Consider the following 15,012-nt stretch of genomic DNA (forward strand, 5'->3'; position numbering starts at 1 on the left):
CCAATCAGCAAGCGTGCTGGGTGCGCAAAGCGGCGTCGAGGGCAGCGTGAGGGGCGAGACCGCGCCCGGTCTCCTCAGACGCCCCCAGCGCTCAACCAAGCCCTCGAGGGGCGGGACCTCCCAGTTCCACGCCCAATGGGCGTCTTCGCTGGCCGCGCTCGGGCCAATCGGCGCAGAGGGCTGCGTGAGGGGCCGGGCCGAAGCCTGTCTCCTCAGACGCCCCGCGCGCCGACCAACCGTCTCATGATGGGTGGGACCCTCTTGCGGCCCAGCCAATGGGCGTCCCCGCCGGCCGCGCCCGGGCCAACCAGCGTCGAGGGCCGCGTGAGGGGCCGGGCCGACGCCTGTCTCCTCAGACGCCCCGCGCGCCGACCAACCGTCTCCAGAGCGCCCCGCCCAAGGGGCGTCCCCGCCGGCCGCGCCCGGGCCAGTCGGCGGGAGGCGCCTGTCTCCTCAGAGCGGCGATGGCGCGGCGTTGCCGGCGGCTGGAGGGGGAGGTGGCGCGCGGGGCGCTAGCGCGCGCGGAGGCGCTACTGTTCGACTGCGACGGCGTGCTGTGGCGCGGCGAGGCGGCGGTGCCGGGCGCGGCGGAGGCGCTAGCGCGGCTGGAGGCGCGCGGCCGGCGGCTGTGCTACGTAACCAACAACTCGTCGCGCACGCGCGAGGCCTACGCGGAGAAGCTGCGGCGCCTGGGCTTCCCCGCGGCCGCGCCGCGCCAGGTCTTCGGTTCCGCCCATTGCGCCGCGCGCTACCTCAGCCGCGCGCTCCCACCCGGCGGCGCCGCCTACGTGCTGGGCGGGGCCGCGCTGGGGGCGGAGCTCGACGCCGCGGGCGTGCCCCACCTGGGCGCAGGCCCGGCCCCCGCGCCCGGCCACGCGCTCTTCGGCGCGCGCGCCCCGCTTGAGCCGGCCGTGCGCGCGGTGCTGGTGGGCTACGACGAGCACTTCAGCTACGGCAAGCTCTGTCTGGCGCTGCGCTACCTGCTGCGCGAGGACTGCCTGCTGCTCGGCACCAACCGCGACCACCGGCTGCCGCTCGAGGGCGGCAGCGCCGTGCCCGGTACGCCTGGGGGGCGAGGGGCCTCTGGGCGTGTGCAGAGCGCGCTGGAGAAACACTAGCAAGGGGGCTTCTGAGTACGTGGAGAGTACCAAGTGGGGCAGTTCAGGGCATGACACATGCTCTGGATTAGGGCTCAGGGGGTGCAGGGGGTACATTGTACCCAGGCCCATAGTCCAAAAGGGCCCCCTGAGCATGTGCAGAGTGCACTCTCCTTCCACTGGCCGCTCTGGGGAATCATGAAGGCCGAAGGAGGGGGTGTCCAGGGCAGCCCCGCCTGGCTCATGGGAGGGCCTGGGTTCAGCACACCTGCAGGGGGCGGCAGCGGCTGGTCAGAGCAGGCAGCGTGGACTTAGTGGGCGCCTACTTTCAAGGGGTGGAGGCCCCTGGATTGGGACCACTGAGAGTTGACTGGCCCTGGGGAAAAATGGCTGATTGGCCTCCCTTTCTAAATTTTCCTGTAAGCCAGAAGTTCCTACATTCCTGGTTGACAGTCTTGTGGCTCCAGCAGTGGAAATGCAGCCCTGGATAGGCTGGGTTGGACACCAAATTGCTGTGTGACAAATGCAGCACACCTTATCTTGTCATGGTCTGGCCTCAGAGATTTTGCCCCCTTCTCAGGCCTGCCTGTAGTTCAGGGCCATGACACTTGTTGCAGTCGTGAGCCCTGGGCTCAGTGCTGGCATTGCTGGCCAGCAGGAACTCAAGTAGCAGGGCCAGGAGAGGCTTCTTGGCAAGGCTGCAGGCAGGCAAATAACTCTGGGTTGGATGGAGCACAGTCTGATTCTGCATAAGGCACATCTGCATTGATGTGATGACTCTCATTAATCTCTGGTCACTTGTGATCTGGAAACTGTGTATTGGGCTACCCAGGAAAATGACAGCAGGGACGGGTGTGTGCATTTAGAATGAGGGAGGGTCATCCTGGTCTCCCTTGGAGACATTTAGAACAGGCATTAGCAGTTCTTGCAAATAGCGGTGAACTGTAGAAGTGGGATAGAACTCATGGGTGGGATAGAAGCAAAGGTGGGGGATTGATTGGCTTGGGACCTACCTGCTAGGTGGGGGTAGGTGTGGCCTGGTGCAACTTCTGCCTTGTGACTTCCTGCTAACCGCACCATTTCTCCTCCCCCACCAGGAACTGGCTGTCTTGTCAAAGCAGTGGAGACAGCAGCGGAGCGGGAGGCCGTAATCATTGGCAAGCCCAGCCGCTACATGTTTGATTGCGTGGTCAGCGAGTTCAACATTGACCCGGCACGCACCATCATGGTCGGTGACCGCCTGGACACAGACATCCTCATGGGCAACAACTGCGGCCTGACCACCCTCCTCACCCTCACCGGGGTCACCACACTGAAAGAAGTGGAAGACCACATGGCCAGCGACTGCCCTGAGCGGCAAAACCTAGTCCCCGACTACTATGTCGATAGCATAGCTGACCTTCTCCCTGCCCTCCAGGATTAGGAAAAAAGGGAAATTGGCTACAGTACCTCCCTCCCCGCGCTCTCCGCCCTCAGTGACTTGAGGCTGGTAGTATCGCCTCAGTGACTGCAATGCACACAATTGCTGATTGCACCTGAAGATGCTTTTAGTGCATAACTTTGAATTTGAATTCTTTTGTTTACAACTTTCTCTAAAAATGCACTTTGGAACAAAGAGGGAAGCGTGTTGCATCAGTAGCCTTTCAGATGTAGTAGGGCATCAGTTCTGTCTTTTAAGTGTCAGGTGGTGTTAAGGCGTCAGGTGTTAATGGTGCTCAGCTGGGCTGCAGAGGTTCAGGCAGGCTTCTGGGAAAACCTTTGCGTTGTGGTCTTAGTGTGTGTTGGGAATTCAGGGAATTGAGCAGTTTGAGGGCAGTCACTCTTTTCTGAGCTCTCAGACTCGTTTTGATGCTTACTCAGGTCCCAGTTCAGACAACTTGGTTCAGGTGCAATTCCAGGGGAAGGAACCCACTTGTGTGGCCAGCAATGGTGGTGCCAATTGCACATGCTCAGTGGACAAAATGTGAAGGGCCACAGTCCTTTTCACACATTTCCTCCCACGGAATAGATGTTTGTTTATACAGTAGTGATATGAATTTCAGAAACCTGTTTTAAAGGTGAATTATAATATATTGAAAATAGGTTTTATTGGCCAAAAGGGAAGGGGAGAAGAATATTGTTCATTTGACTTCTAAAGATTTTTCTTGCGTTGTCTTCAATATACAGCAGTAATTATATAATTTGCAAGCCTAAATGTCATTTTATTCAAAAAGTCAGGCCATTTGAGGAACCCAAAATTGTAATTGTGCTTGAACTGATTTTCTTAATGTCCAAACTGCCCAGAGGCCTTGCTGAAGGTGGCAGATCTTAGATGGAAGCACAAACTGTCTAGTGAAAGGGATACCTTCAGTGGGACCCCTGTGGTATTAATAGGTGCCATTTTTCTCTCAAGCCATTTTGGAATCAGTGCTGATGAAGCCGCCAATGTAACTAACTTGTCCAGTGCTTCCTTTTTAAAAATCTTCCATCTAGGTTGGTGAGAGAACCCAAGAAAAATCCTTGACAGATCTGCCTCAGCAGAAGCTGCCTATCGAAGAGTTAAAAAGCCATTTTGCTTTGCAATTTCGAGGTGAATACGACAAATTGCACTTTTTGAGTGTCAAACTATTGAGAAATTTACATATGCAGATGTAAGGATTTTTTTTTTAAGGCTATCTTGTTAATCAAGAAGACACTTCTGTGCTTTTCTGAAGCAGCACACACATCTTTGTTGCAGATGCTTGAAAGTTGTATTACTGTATCAACTTGCCACTTTTTCATGCAGCAATAATTGTGTTGTCCATAGTGGAACAGACTTTGGCAATCAGTATCAGTGTTCGTGCTTCTTCAGAAGTGCGCTTAAGGTGCGCTGTGATATTTTTCTTCCTTGTAATCAGTTTCCCAACATAAATCCTTTACAAAGTGTAAGTTAGGAGTCTTACTATAGCTTTGGTAATGCAGATTGTCTTCATGCACCCCTTGGACTGACTTGAATATAGCCTGAAGCCCTTTTTCTGGGACTTGGCAGCTTATGCAATCTGTGGAGAGTCACAAAATGTGTTGAGTGTATGATAAATGTTGTTTAGACCCCATCAGCAGCTGCTCAGACCTCCTTTTGCTGCACAGGGAATCGGTTCCTTCTTTTCACTGTTTCCGCCCTTGTGAAACTGCTGATGAAAGACCAGGCTGTGTCTGTAAAACCGTTAGGGAACTTTAGTCAAATCATTAAACATAACTCTTGCTGCTTCTTTGGGTGTGTTTGTCATCTTTTAATTTTGCATCTTTTGCTGTTTCTTGCTGTTGCTCAACCAACATGCTATATAAAAGACCTGTTTTTCCTTGGTTTCTGGTATTGGAATAACCTGGGTAAGGGCCTAATCCTATCCAACTTTCCAGCACCAGTGCAGCCGCAATGCAGTCTTGAGGCACAGGAGCAAATGTTCTCATACCCTTGAGAAGGCCTCTGTGACTGCCTCCCTACCACAGGATGCAATGCACGCCCCATGGGCACAGCTGCACCAGCACTAGAAAATTGGGTAGGATTGGGCCCTTATTTATTAATTTATTTTTCACATTTTTATGCCATCCTTCCTCCAAGGCGCTCAGGGTGGTGTACATGGTTCCCTCTTTTTATCCTCACAACAATCCTTTGAGGTAGGTAAGGCTGATAGTGACTGACCCAAAGTCATCCGGGAAGCTTCACAGCTGAGCAGGGATTTGGATCTTTCAGGTCTGACACCAGAACCACTACACCATCCTGGCTTTCATTTCCTTTTGTCCATTTTCCATTCACTTTGTGTGCTGCTTTTCTACCCTGCTATACTCAAGGTGGTTTACAACCCCTAGAAATGTCACAGTAATAATGAAAAAAGCAACCTATAACAATTCCGTCCAGTCAAAATTCATTGGTGTCCCATAAACAGCGTTTAGCACATGACCTGCATTGCGTTCATAGAAACAAAGGCACAGAGTGTTGGACATAGAAGCATGTATGTTCTTTACACACAGATTTGGTTCATGTATCCTGGCAGTGGGGCTCATGTGTTGTCATTCTTCCACCCCAGCCTTGCATGTTCAAATTCTTTCTCACTTCCTTGTCTGCTTAAACCACAATTTGCCATTATGTTCAGGCTTGATAAACAGCGGTTTGTGCAATGGAGGAAAGGGAAGCCATGCAGAAGCATGAAGCTTGGGCTTGGTTCACCGTTACACGTGAACCAAGCTCAGACATTTGTGCATATTCCTCTGTTCCTCTCAAACAGGCTTGTGTTTGGCAAAATCTGGTGGTGAGGATTATTGCAGCGATCTGCTACCGTGGGATGGGGTAGAGCAGGCTGCACTCTGAAGATAGGTCCGCAGTGGAGGAATAGGATGCAGATACCTCCTTTCCTCCTCCAGCTGTCTTTTTCTGCCCCTGGAGAACCGGCTACCCTGACCCAATATCTGATTTATGTGTCTTCTGCTGTTCGTGGGCATGAAAGGTGACTTGGCGGGAATGCAGCAGGAACAGGCTAGGTGATGTTCTGCCTGAAACTCTGCCAGGTAAAATGTGTCTGTCTTAACATTGAGCCACAAAATGCACAAGCAGGCTTGTTTGAAGTCAGAGAGTGAGCATGCCAGCATAAAAGCATTCCTCTCCCCGGCCCCTTTTTTCAATGGAGAGGGAAACCAGTGTGATCTTTTGCCAGGCCAAATAGCTTGGCACCAAAAGACGGCAGGTGCTTCATAACAGGATTAAAAATGCCATGATGACAAGCCATCATCTTTGCCTCACCCCATGTCTTGGGACAGAGTTGGCTGTGGAAATTCCTCGTGTCTGGACATTTCAGAGTGCTGTGGAGCAATGTGAGCTAGACCAGTTCTTCCAAGTCTCTCTGCTTGGTGCCCCAGCACCAGTCCTGCTGTGTAGCTCTCCTTTGGATGAATCATGATAATGGACCGTGCTTGCCACTATTAAGAGGAACTGGTTTCCATTGAGCAGTGTGACTGCAGCAGAGGTGACCCTAACGGTTTGGTGTAAGTGCAAGATGGGTGCACGCTTGAATTGATTAGGAACCCTATGGTTTGGTGTACGTGCAAGATGGGTACGTGCTTGAATTGATTAGCAGTGCAGAATTCCAGGAGGTGTGAGGTGCTAGCCTCGCACAGTCCCATCAGAAAGACAGCCATTCCCTTCATCCCATTTGATGAAAACCACCTGGGTTCTTTAAGGTTCATTACACACATTTTGTGGTCTTAAAAGTTAGACCTATTCTTGGGTATATTTGGGGTGCTGAATCAAAAAATGACACTGGTTTTGCTCGGTTGGCTCTAGTTTGGGGAGTACGGCATAGCCACCTTATATGCTGGTTCAAGCAGCTTCCTTGTGAGGAAGCAGACACCATGGTATGACACCTCATAAGGAAGTTGCTTGAATCAGCATATAAAGTGGCCATGCCCTAACTGCAAAACTAGAGCTAATTAAGCAATGTCATTTTTTGATGCAGCACCCCAAAAATATCCAAACATCCCTGGCAACTTTAAAAAAGGGGTTTCTTTTTTTGTAGGACTGTGTTACTCCCATAGTTTTGAATTACAAGTAGCCCCTTATTCCCCATTTTTCTGGATCCTCAAAAAGGTACCCCCCCATTTACAGTATAAACATGTACTTAAATTTGATGAATCCTTTGAAAGCTGAGCAGTTAACTTAAAATAACCTTTTCTCTGTTGCTTGTCCTAGTATTCTTTGGGGAGACTCTGAAGGGTTGCTAAGGTAGGCACGTTTGAAGGGCAGGTAGCCTTCGGGAAGCAGTTGGATTAATCCCCTGAAAGCATGCAGGGCTGGGGAACCCTCCCATCACCTTAGTGGGATCCGATTGTAGGTGCAGGTGACCCCTGCTCATGTCTCTACTTCCTCCTCGTCAGTGAGAGTGTTGCCCCACCACCCTTGGGGCACCTGCCAGCGGGGCCAGGTTTCTGCACAAAGCCCCCAATTGTGCTCCCCGTGAATGCATTGGCTGTTTCGCCCAGGACAGCATCTCTCTGCAGGCCCCCCTTCCCTCCCACCTTTGGGGAATCTAGTTTCACCTCCACATGTTTCCCTCCAAGTGGAGGTGCCAAGGTGGGCTGTTTTACCTGGCCTTTGATGGGCAGGTGCTCAGGTTCCGGGCTGACTTTGGAGAACTCTGATCACACACAGCCTCCACATTGTCAGAAGACAAGAGCTGCAGGAATCGGGGTGGCCTCCAGGATGGAGCAGCAGGCAGCCTCCCGTACCATCCCCTCTTCAGTAAGTACCTTGCCCTTCTGCCCCTACCCCAGCACCCACCTCTCCTTGGGACCAGGGAGGGGCTTCTACCTGAGATCAGAAGGGTGAATGCCATTTGGATTTTCCACCTGGAGTGCTAGAGCATCTTGGAACAGCCCTGGAAGCAGGGAAAAGAATAGTGGGATTGATACAGTGGAATGAGAGGAGACCGATCCAAACCTTTTATTACTCCAATATATAGATTTTGTATTCCTGGAGGCTGAAGGTATTACCTAAACCAATTTGTGCAGTCTGGAGGGGTGTTGCAAGCTAGATAACTGTCGTCAAACTAAAGTCTGATGCGTTTGCTCATGTTGGAGCGATGAAACCTGCATTTATTTCACAAGGCCAAAGTACGACAAACTTTTTCTTTGTTTGAAAGGCCCACCTCAATAGCTTAATTCCAGTTTCTTTTCAGTGTTAAACCTTCTGATTGGAGAGGGGGTTCCCCCAAATGCAACCACCCGTGTTCCAGGGGTGTATGTGTATATGTGTGTGTGTGTGTGTGTATGTGTGTGTGTGTGTATGAGAAGTGGGAGGTATGGGCCTCTCACTACTTAATATCTGTACATCACAACCCATGTACAACCTACAGGGCTGTGCTGCAATTATTTTAATATCAATCAGCTTTATGTTTATCACTTATTCCATTTTTACTCCGCCTTTCTTCCTGAAGGGCACCCAAGGCAGCTCACAACAAATTAAAAATGCATCTGGAATAAAATGCATAGCTATAAAATGCACAAAACTATGAACTATGAAAGACACTTTTGAGAGCCAGCCAGTGGCAAAATAGCAGCATAAAACCATCAATCATAAAAACTTTGAATACATTACTAAAAATCAGCACACACCAGTCTGCAACCAGCATACCCTTAAAAACCCTATGGGGATCCAAAGGCTTTTTGAAATAAAAACATCTTCAAAGGGTGCAAGAAAATGGCTAATTGATATTTTTAAGGTCTATATGCTTTGCTGAACCTATAGGAAGATAAATTCCCCTGGGGAATGGGGATAAGAATAGGCCCTCAGTTTGGCTGTACTTGTCGTAAGAGGTGACTAAACAGCCACCGGGTAGATGGGACTCGTCAGCCTGGGAAGGCAGCTCATCTGAGAGAAGGAAAACTCTGATCCCAAACCTCCACTGCCTTGTGGCTACATCCAGTTATGGAAAAGGCTTCAGGAGTCAACCTCGAGGCAAAATCCGGAGCTGGAGTCCCTGAGGCAGTTCATGGCTGAACACAGTCACGTTCTGGCAACGCCTGCGACGCTGCTGGAACCAACCATATTGGCCTCTGCCTTTCCATTGGACCATTTCAGTGACGTGGAGAGGGGGGATTTGCTGCATGGGTAATAGCCTATCCTCCATACCTACTTTACCCAGGCTTCGTGCACTGGAGAGGACACTCTGTTCCAGAACCACCATTCAGAGCATGACACCATAGTCTTCCAAGACTGAAGGATGCCAACAAAAGGAAGATAAATTAGCTAAATGTATTTGATTTGCGAGGAACTAGGAATACTGCATGTGTTATCCCAGCAGCTGCTATGAAATGTGTCCAACGCAATGAACACAAATTGATACATTCCTGACCCTACCTTGGTTGACGGCTTCTGAAATGCTATTGATCGCTTGCTCAAGCAGTGACATGACACCTCCAGCAAGCCAGCAACATAAACTTGAACCCTGAACCCCTTGGCCTCCCAATCACGCCTTCCATACATATCAAGAACCTCTGGGTCAACATGTTTGTCTCACCATTTCATTTAAGTGCATTTTTTCCAAGTAGTTTAGGTGGCAAAAGGACAGGTGTGGGAGGCTGAGTGGTTGGAGGGCTGTCTCTTGCGTTCTCTTTGGAGACCTGGCAGGTGGCTTTTCTGCCTCTGATGGATGGATTTGCCATGGTTCTTAGGAGACGAGCCCCCCAGCAGAATCCAAAAGCCCTTCCAGAAGATTCTGGGTCATCCTCGCTGTCATTTTGACATGTGGCATTATCTGCACTGCTGTGGCAGGAGCCCTCAGCTTCCCCCAAAGGTCTCCCAAGGTAAGGTGCTCCCTTCTCTTGAAATGACCTCTGCAGTTCCCCATTCTGTTTTTTTTTCCCCTGCAGGAGCAAGCTGAAAACTAAGAGCCCAAGCCTATGCATATTTACTCAGAAGTAAGTCCCATTATAGTCCATGGGGCTTACTCCTAGGTAAATGTGGATAGGACTGCAGCCTAGGAGCTCAATCCTATCCAATTTTCCAGCACTGGTGCAGCTGCAATACAGCCGCAAAGTAAGGGAACAAATATTCCCATAACTTGAGGCATCTGTGACAGCCTCCCCACCCCAGGATGCAGTGCATGCCCCATTGGCACAGCTGCAACGGCACTGGAAAATTGGGTATTGCCCTATAAAATTGCCCTAGCAGCCCAATCCTATCCGCACTTTCCTGGAAGTAAGCCCACTGAATCTAATGGGACTTACTTCTGAGTAGACATGCATAGGATTGGGCTGTTAATCAGTAGTCCTAATGGCACCTCTGGGGGGGGGGGAAACTAAAGAAACACTTTGGGTTTCATTCCCCCACATTTGCTCTTGTATCTCACCTTTCTCCAAAGATTCAAGATGGCTTGCAGCAGAAATTAAAATGCGCTAAAAATCCTAAGGTCAACCCAGTAGGGTGAGCTCCAGGGATTTCACCCAGAGAGAGAAAGAAAAACCATTCAAGAAAGAAAAATAAAATCAGAAGAAATCCATCAAAACCCATTCAGTTTATCTCTGAAAGAGTGGAGGGGAGAGAGCTAAATGACTGCTAAGTGCCCATGAGGGGGTGCAGGAGCTGGTACTGTGACAGCAAGGAGATGATCTACAGCATGCCTCCCCCCCCCCACCTGCACTGCAGGCAGGGAGACATGGTGGGTGGGCCTGCTCCTCCTTGGGATCTGCTGTCAGAAGTGTGGGTTGGCACCTCCTCCAGGCATGCTACCCAGGGTAATGTACCCCCCTTAGCTACACCAATGGTAATAATAACCAACCATCTCAGGCCCCAGGAGATCTTGGGTCAGCCCTGCCTGCTTCTGCTTCTGGAAAAAGACATCTCTCTCTTTCCCCCTGCCTCCAACATCGTGTGTCAGAGAGATCCCTTGATGCAAGGGTGGAAGGAGGTGGGGCATCACCAGGTACAGAGGGGCAGCATTAGAAGCCCGGTGTTCTTGGACACATTCTCATTCAGAGATGAGACAATGCTGAAATCAAATCTAAAAAGCCCAGCTCAGCAGCAGGTGAAAGTCCCTGGAGACCTCACTCTAAAGGTCAGGGTGCCACAATCAAGAAGGCCCTGTCATTTGGTCACCAATGATGGTGAGGGAACCTAGAGGCAGATTGAAAAGGTCCATAGGTGTGCCGCAAGAGCACAGCATTGAAAATGGCTGAAAACCTCTTTCAGTTTCTGTGGCTTTGTTTTGAGGACACCTGCCTGTGGTAATGATCTGTCTGTTCCTCTTCCTCTGCTGGTGGAAGAGGAAACAGTTGCCCTCAGACTCCTGCAAATCAGAAGTGAGATCACAAGAGGCAAAGACCGTAGAGGTCCACGTGCTGGGAGAAGAAAAACATTGAAAATCACTGGGCTACATGGATGATGCTCCGTCTGTCCCAGTGACCAAAACCCCACCAAGATGCATTGCAGGACATGGCTCAGGTGGTGTCATGGGCCACAACTGTCTCCAGGTTGTCATTTGTGCACCTTCATAGCCTCTTTTGCAGGTCGTGCGGTTAAACTTTCCGAACCGCCCAGCCTCTCAGGGGAACCAGTCGGCCTTTGTGGACAAAGCCAAGAGCACCATCACTTATTATGTCACCTCGTCAAGTAACCAAACAACAGCAGTCTTGTTTGACAACAAGAATGTGAGTGTATCAGTACCTTTTGTAACCTGCTATGAGGCTTTGGCAGTGCTCAGAGATTTCAGCAGGGAGGAGACGGGTGTTTTAGCCACCACAGATGTTGTGTTCAACTTAGACATGAAGCCATGAGGTGGTCCTGATCATATGGGCTCCATCTGGTTATAAGGTATAATAGTGGCCTATTTTACTGGGGTGACTTCAGGATGACAAAGTTTGTGAAACTCATGAGGCCTGCACAAGGGAAGTGACAGGAAATGCCAGCAAGGATATAGAAGCTTGGACAGGAGGAGGAGGAGGGACCAGGCAGGGTGTCCTTAATGGAGCCTGGGGTCTAAAATCCCCACACTTGCCTTATTTTTTTCCTTGTATAGGGCTACATCTGCTACAAGCCCGCAGAGCAAAACAGTTGTTACCTGAGGTTGATGGATGCCAAGGACCGGGACACCATCCAGATGTCTTTCAACCTGTCAGAGCACAAGGTGAGCAGACACAGGGCGTTGAAGCTACCTCTGTGGGATTTGGCTGCTTCTTCTCCACAGGGTGGGAGGGAAGCCCTCTTGGAGAGGCCACACATTTCTTGTTTAATTTTTTGCAAAACAAAGAAGGGCCTCTAAGCATGAGCTAAAGATTCTGGATGGGAAAATGGTGAAGGCACTGTTCTCTTTCTCAGCTGGAAGGAACAGCACAAGAGATGGTGAATTCTCACAAGCTTAGATGACTTCCATGGAGACTTCTTGTAACTACAAGCCAGGAAAGCTGTAGATCTCATCAAGATTGCCACAGGTTGTTGTGGTGGTACCGGAAGGCCTAGATGCCTGCTAAAGGGGCTTGAACAGATTGCTGGAGGAAATATTCATGGCAGGATACAAGCCATGGTGGCAGTATGCAACCTCTGGGCTTGAGAGGTTGCCTGTCTCTGAATTCCAGGCGCAAGGGAGTGGCATTAATCTATAGAACTCCTTGCTGCAGGATGTTGTGATGGCCCTGGACTTGATACCTTGCAAAGGGAATGGAACAGCTGAATAGAGGAAAAGTCTATCACAGGTTCCAAATCATGATGACTGCATACAGCCTCCTAGTTTTAGAAGTAGGCTACCTCTAAATGCCAGATGCAAGCAAGCAGAAGATGCAGGTATCTTGTCTTGTGTGCTACCTGAGGCACCTGGTGAGATACAGCATGTTGGACTAGATGGGCCCTGGGCCTGATCCAGAGGGCTTTGTGTTCTTATAGCAAAACTGAAACTTCATCTGCTGCAGCAGTCTACCTGTGAATGCCAAGCACTGGGATCAAAGAGAGGGGCAAGCAGCCCACAACTTCAGAGGCACCTGCTGTGGGAAGGAGAATGCTGGCTGAGATCGACCTTTGCACCAATCCAGCCAGGGGATCCTTCTGTTCCCAAAACATTCCCTCTTTTTATACTTTGCTCTTTAAGTGGTGCTTTGAACTCACCCAGGAGACCTGAGCATTTGAAACTGAATTGGGCTATTGTTCTTTCTACCCCGGGCTTGTCTTCTTTGCATGACCGTGGATTTTCAGTGCCTTGAGGAGAGACCTTTTCCGGCCCTGTTACCTGAGACCCTGTTAACTAGAGATGTCAGTGATGGGGCCTATGGCACTTGGCACACCAAACACATGCTCAGCCTCTCTCAGGGTTGGGGGGGGGGGGAATGTGTGGGTTGTAACAGCACCATCTGGGATGTTACAATTGGGCAAAGTGGCTGGGAGACTTCAATGGAAGACTGAAATGACTTATGATCTTATTTACGCACCTCAAAACTTCACAAAATGTTACCTAGCAATGTGTTTGTGTGCGTGCTGCGTGTGTGAGAAAGAGAGCTATATGAAGCAAATCCCTCCACCATCACCTTCTGCAGTATTTGGTTACCGGTGTACGCCAATTCTCGTCAAGCAAGCAAACAAAGCAGCTTTTGTTGGTCATTTCTCAGCAAAACAGTTTGAGCCGCCCCGTAGAACAGCCCTCCAAACAAAATGCTAATGGCGTCAGTCAAGGGCGAGGCCAGAGGTTCAGTTTCGGAAAGACAGAAGGCCCTGTTTGCTGTGAATGTCAAGACAAAGCTGCCCAGGTTGGCTTACCGCTCCTGCTTCCATTTCGTGTTCGGGGGTCCTTGCCAGGTCTGCTGAGCTGCCCCCCCCCCCCCAGAATGCAGCAGAAAACAGATCTGCCCACGGGGGCTGTCTTCAGCTGCCAAGCAAAGCAGCCTAAAGGTGCCTTTGCTGGAGAAGTGGTGCCTGCCTCCAAGAGGGGCTCAAACCACTTCTTACTCATTGCCTTCCTAGCTCCTGGACTACAAATTGTAGCTGGGAGGACTTGGAGAATTCATTCTTGGAGAGTTTCAACTCTTTCTGGATAATGGGCTGGATCCCAAAGGGTCCTTCTCTGCAGGGCAGGCTTTAAGCCAGTTGAACCAATTGCTCCTAATTGGGTCCTGCACCTAGGGGTCTCCCACACAAGGGTAATCTACTGCAGTCACATATGCTATTTTAAAACGTGCTTAGCTCCATTTGACATTAATTCTCATCATCTTTTTAAGCGCACATTTTGATTAATCCCCTTCCTGGACCACCCAGCATTCCACTGGGCTTCCTGGATTTGTGCCAGCTAAATAAGGAAAAATAGCCCCTTACCCCAAGTTGTCCTCCAGCCACCTCCTAACCTTTGCTACATACAGTGTAGGCCATGCGGCCTGGTTGTGCTAGCACAGGTTAGGATTGGGCTATGGAAACAGACGGGACCAGTGTGGATGTTTTCACAGCACAACATGGTCATGATCCCCGACACCAGTCAGCATCCTTGCAGCTGCACCAACTGTAGTTTTGTACTGTCAGCTGTGTAAGCCTGATGCTTGGTAGACTTAATGTGTGATGATCCCAGTCACCCCACCCATCTCATGCTTCCTTTTCCTTACAAGGTTGATCCGTTGCCACTACCCAATGACAGGACCATATACTACCGGGAGTTTCTGGGGATTGTGTCGGGGAGACCAGTGCAGCCAGAGGAAGTGGGAGAAGCTGTCCAGTCCCTGTGTGAGGAGGTGCCCATATATTGGGTCAAGAAAAAAGACGGTGAGTAACTGGGATGAGGCCCAGATGAGAAACCAGCGAGGGACCCAAATTCTCCTCTGACATGAAACTCCTGGTGTGGCCTTCAGCAAATTTGGGGCTCTTGGACCATGGCTTAATTTAACCGTGTGGCCTCCCTCTGCTAGTGGTCTAAAATCTAAATCTAAAATCATCCACTAAAATTGAGTGTCAGGAGAGTTGGGGCAAAAGAAAATATTTCTTGACCCAGAATCTAATTAATATGTGGCAGCCCTTGACCCAGGATGTGTTGATGGTGTCTGACCTGGATGCCTTTTAAAGGGGATTGGACAGATCTATGGATGAAAAGTCCATCACGGGATCCAAGCCACGGCGGGAATGTGCAACCTCCTGGTTCGAGAAGTAGGCTACTTCAGAATGCATCTTGTTGTCTTGGTACTCCGTGAGACATCTGGTGGGCCACTGTGAGATGCAGGAAGCTGGACTGGATGGGCCCTTGGTCTGTTGCAGCAGGGATGTTCTTAATCTGCTGTTCTGTCCCCACATGCAGCACATGACCCTTCTCATGCCCATTCTCCTTGCAGGGCCCGCAAAGCAGCGCCTCATCTACCTGTGCATCGACATCTGCTTCCCAAGTAACATCTGTGTCTCCATCTGCTTCTATTACCTTCCTGAGTGACCCACCTGAGAGCCCAACTCTCCACT

The 15,012-nt window shown here is 50.3% G+C and overlaps 2 protein-coding genes across 2 annotated transcripts; both read left to right on the forward strand.

Moving 5' to 3' along the window:
• Nucleotides 1-402: 402 nt before the first annotated feature.
• On the forward strand, nt 403-4,324 carry PGP (phosphoglycolate phosphatase). The gene is made up of 2 exons (XM_066640449.1): nt 403-1,059; nt 2,195-4,324. Exons 1-2 carry the CDS (start codon nt 465-467, stop codon nt 2,518-2,520), a joined length of 921 nt encoding a protein of 306 aa, XP_066496546.1. The 5' UTR covers nt 403-464; the 3' UTR covers nt 2,521-4,324.
• A 2,981-nt stretch (nt 4,325-7,305) lies between these two features.
• BRICD5 (BRICHOS domain containing 5) lies at nt 7,306-14,986 on the forward strand. The gene is made up of 6 exons (XM_066640794.1): nt 7,306-7,344; nt 9,276-9,407; nt 11,097-11,249; nt 11,618-11,725; nt 14,178-14,331; nt 14,892-14,986. The coding sequence occupies exons 1-6, from the start codon at nt 7,306-7,308 to the stop codon at nt 14,984-14,986; spliced, it is 681 nt and encodes a 226-aa protein (XP_066496891.1).
• Nucleotides 14,987-15,012: the final 26 nt, after the last annotated feature.

The sequence above is a fragment of the Tiliqua scincoides genome, chromosome 13 (assembly GCF_035046505.1).
Source record: "Tiliqua scincoides isolate rTilSci1 chromosome 13, rTilSci1.hap2, whole genome shotgun sequence".
NCBI lineage: Eukaryota > Metazoa > Chordata > Lepidosauria > Squamata > Scincidae > Tiliqua > Tiliqua scincoides.

Coding starts and splice junctions, on each gene's coding strand:
- PGP (XM_066640449.1), top strand. CDS start 465: ATGGCGCGGCGTTGCCGGCGGCTGGAGGGGGAGGTGGCGCGCGGGGCG. Junction 1,060..2,194: donor GGGCGGCAGCGCCGTGCCCG/GTACGCCTGGGG, acceptor CTCCCCCACCAG/GAACTGGCTGTCTTGTCAAA.
- BRICD5 (XM_066640794.1), top strand. CDS start 7,306: ATGGAGCAGCAGGCAGCCTCCCGTACCATCCCCTCTTCA. Junction 9,408..11,096: donor TCCCCCAAAGGTCTCCCAAG/GTAAGGTGCTCC, acceptor GCACCTTCATAG/CCTCTTTTGCAGGTCGTGCG. Junction 11,726..14,177: donor TCAACCTGTCAGAGCACAAG/GTGAGCAGACAC, acceptor TTTCCTTACAAG/GTTGATCCGTTGCCACTACC.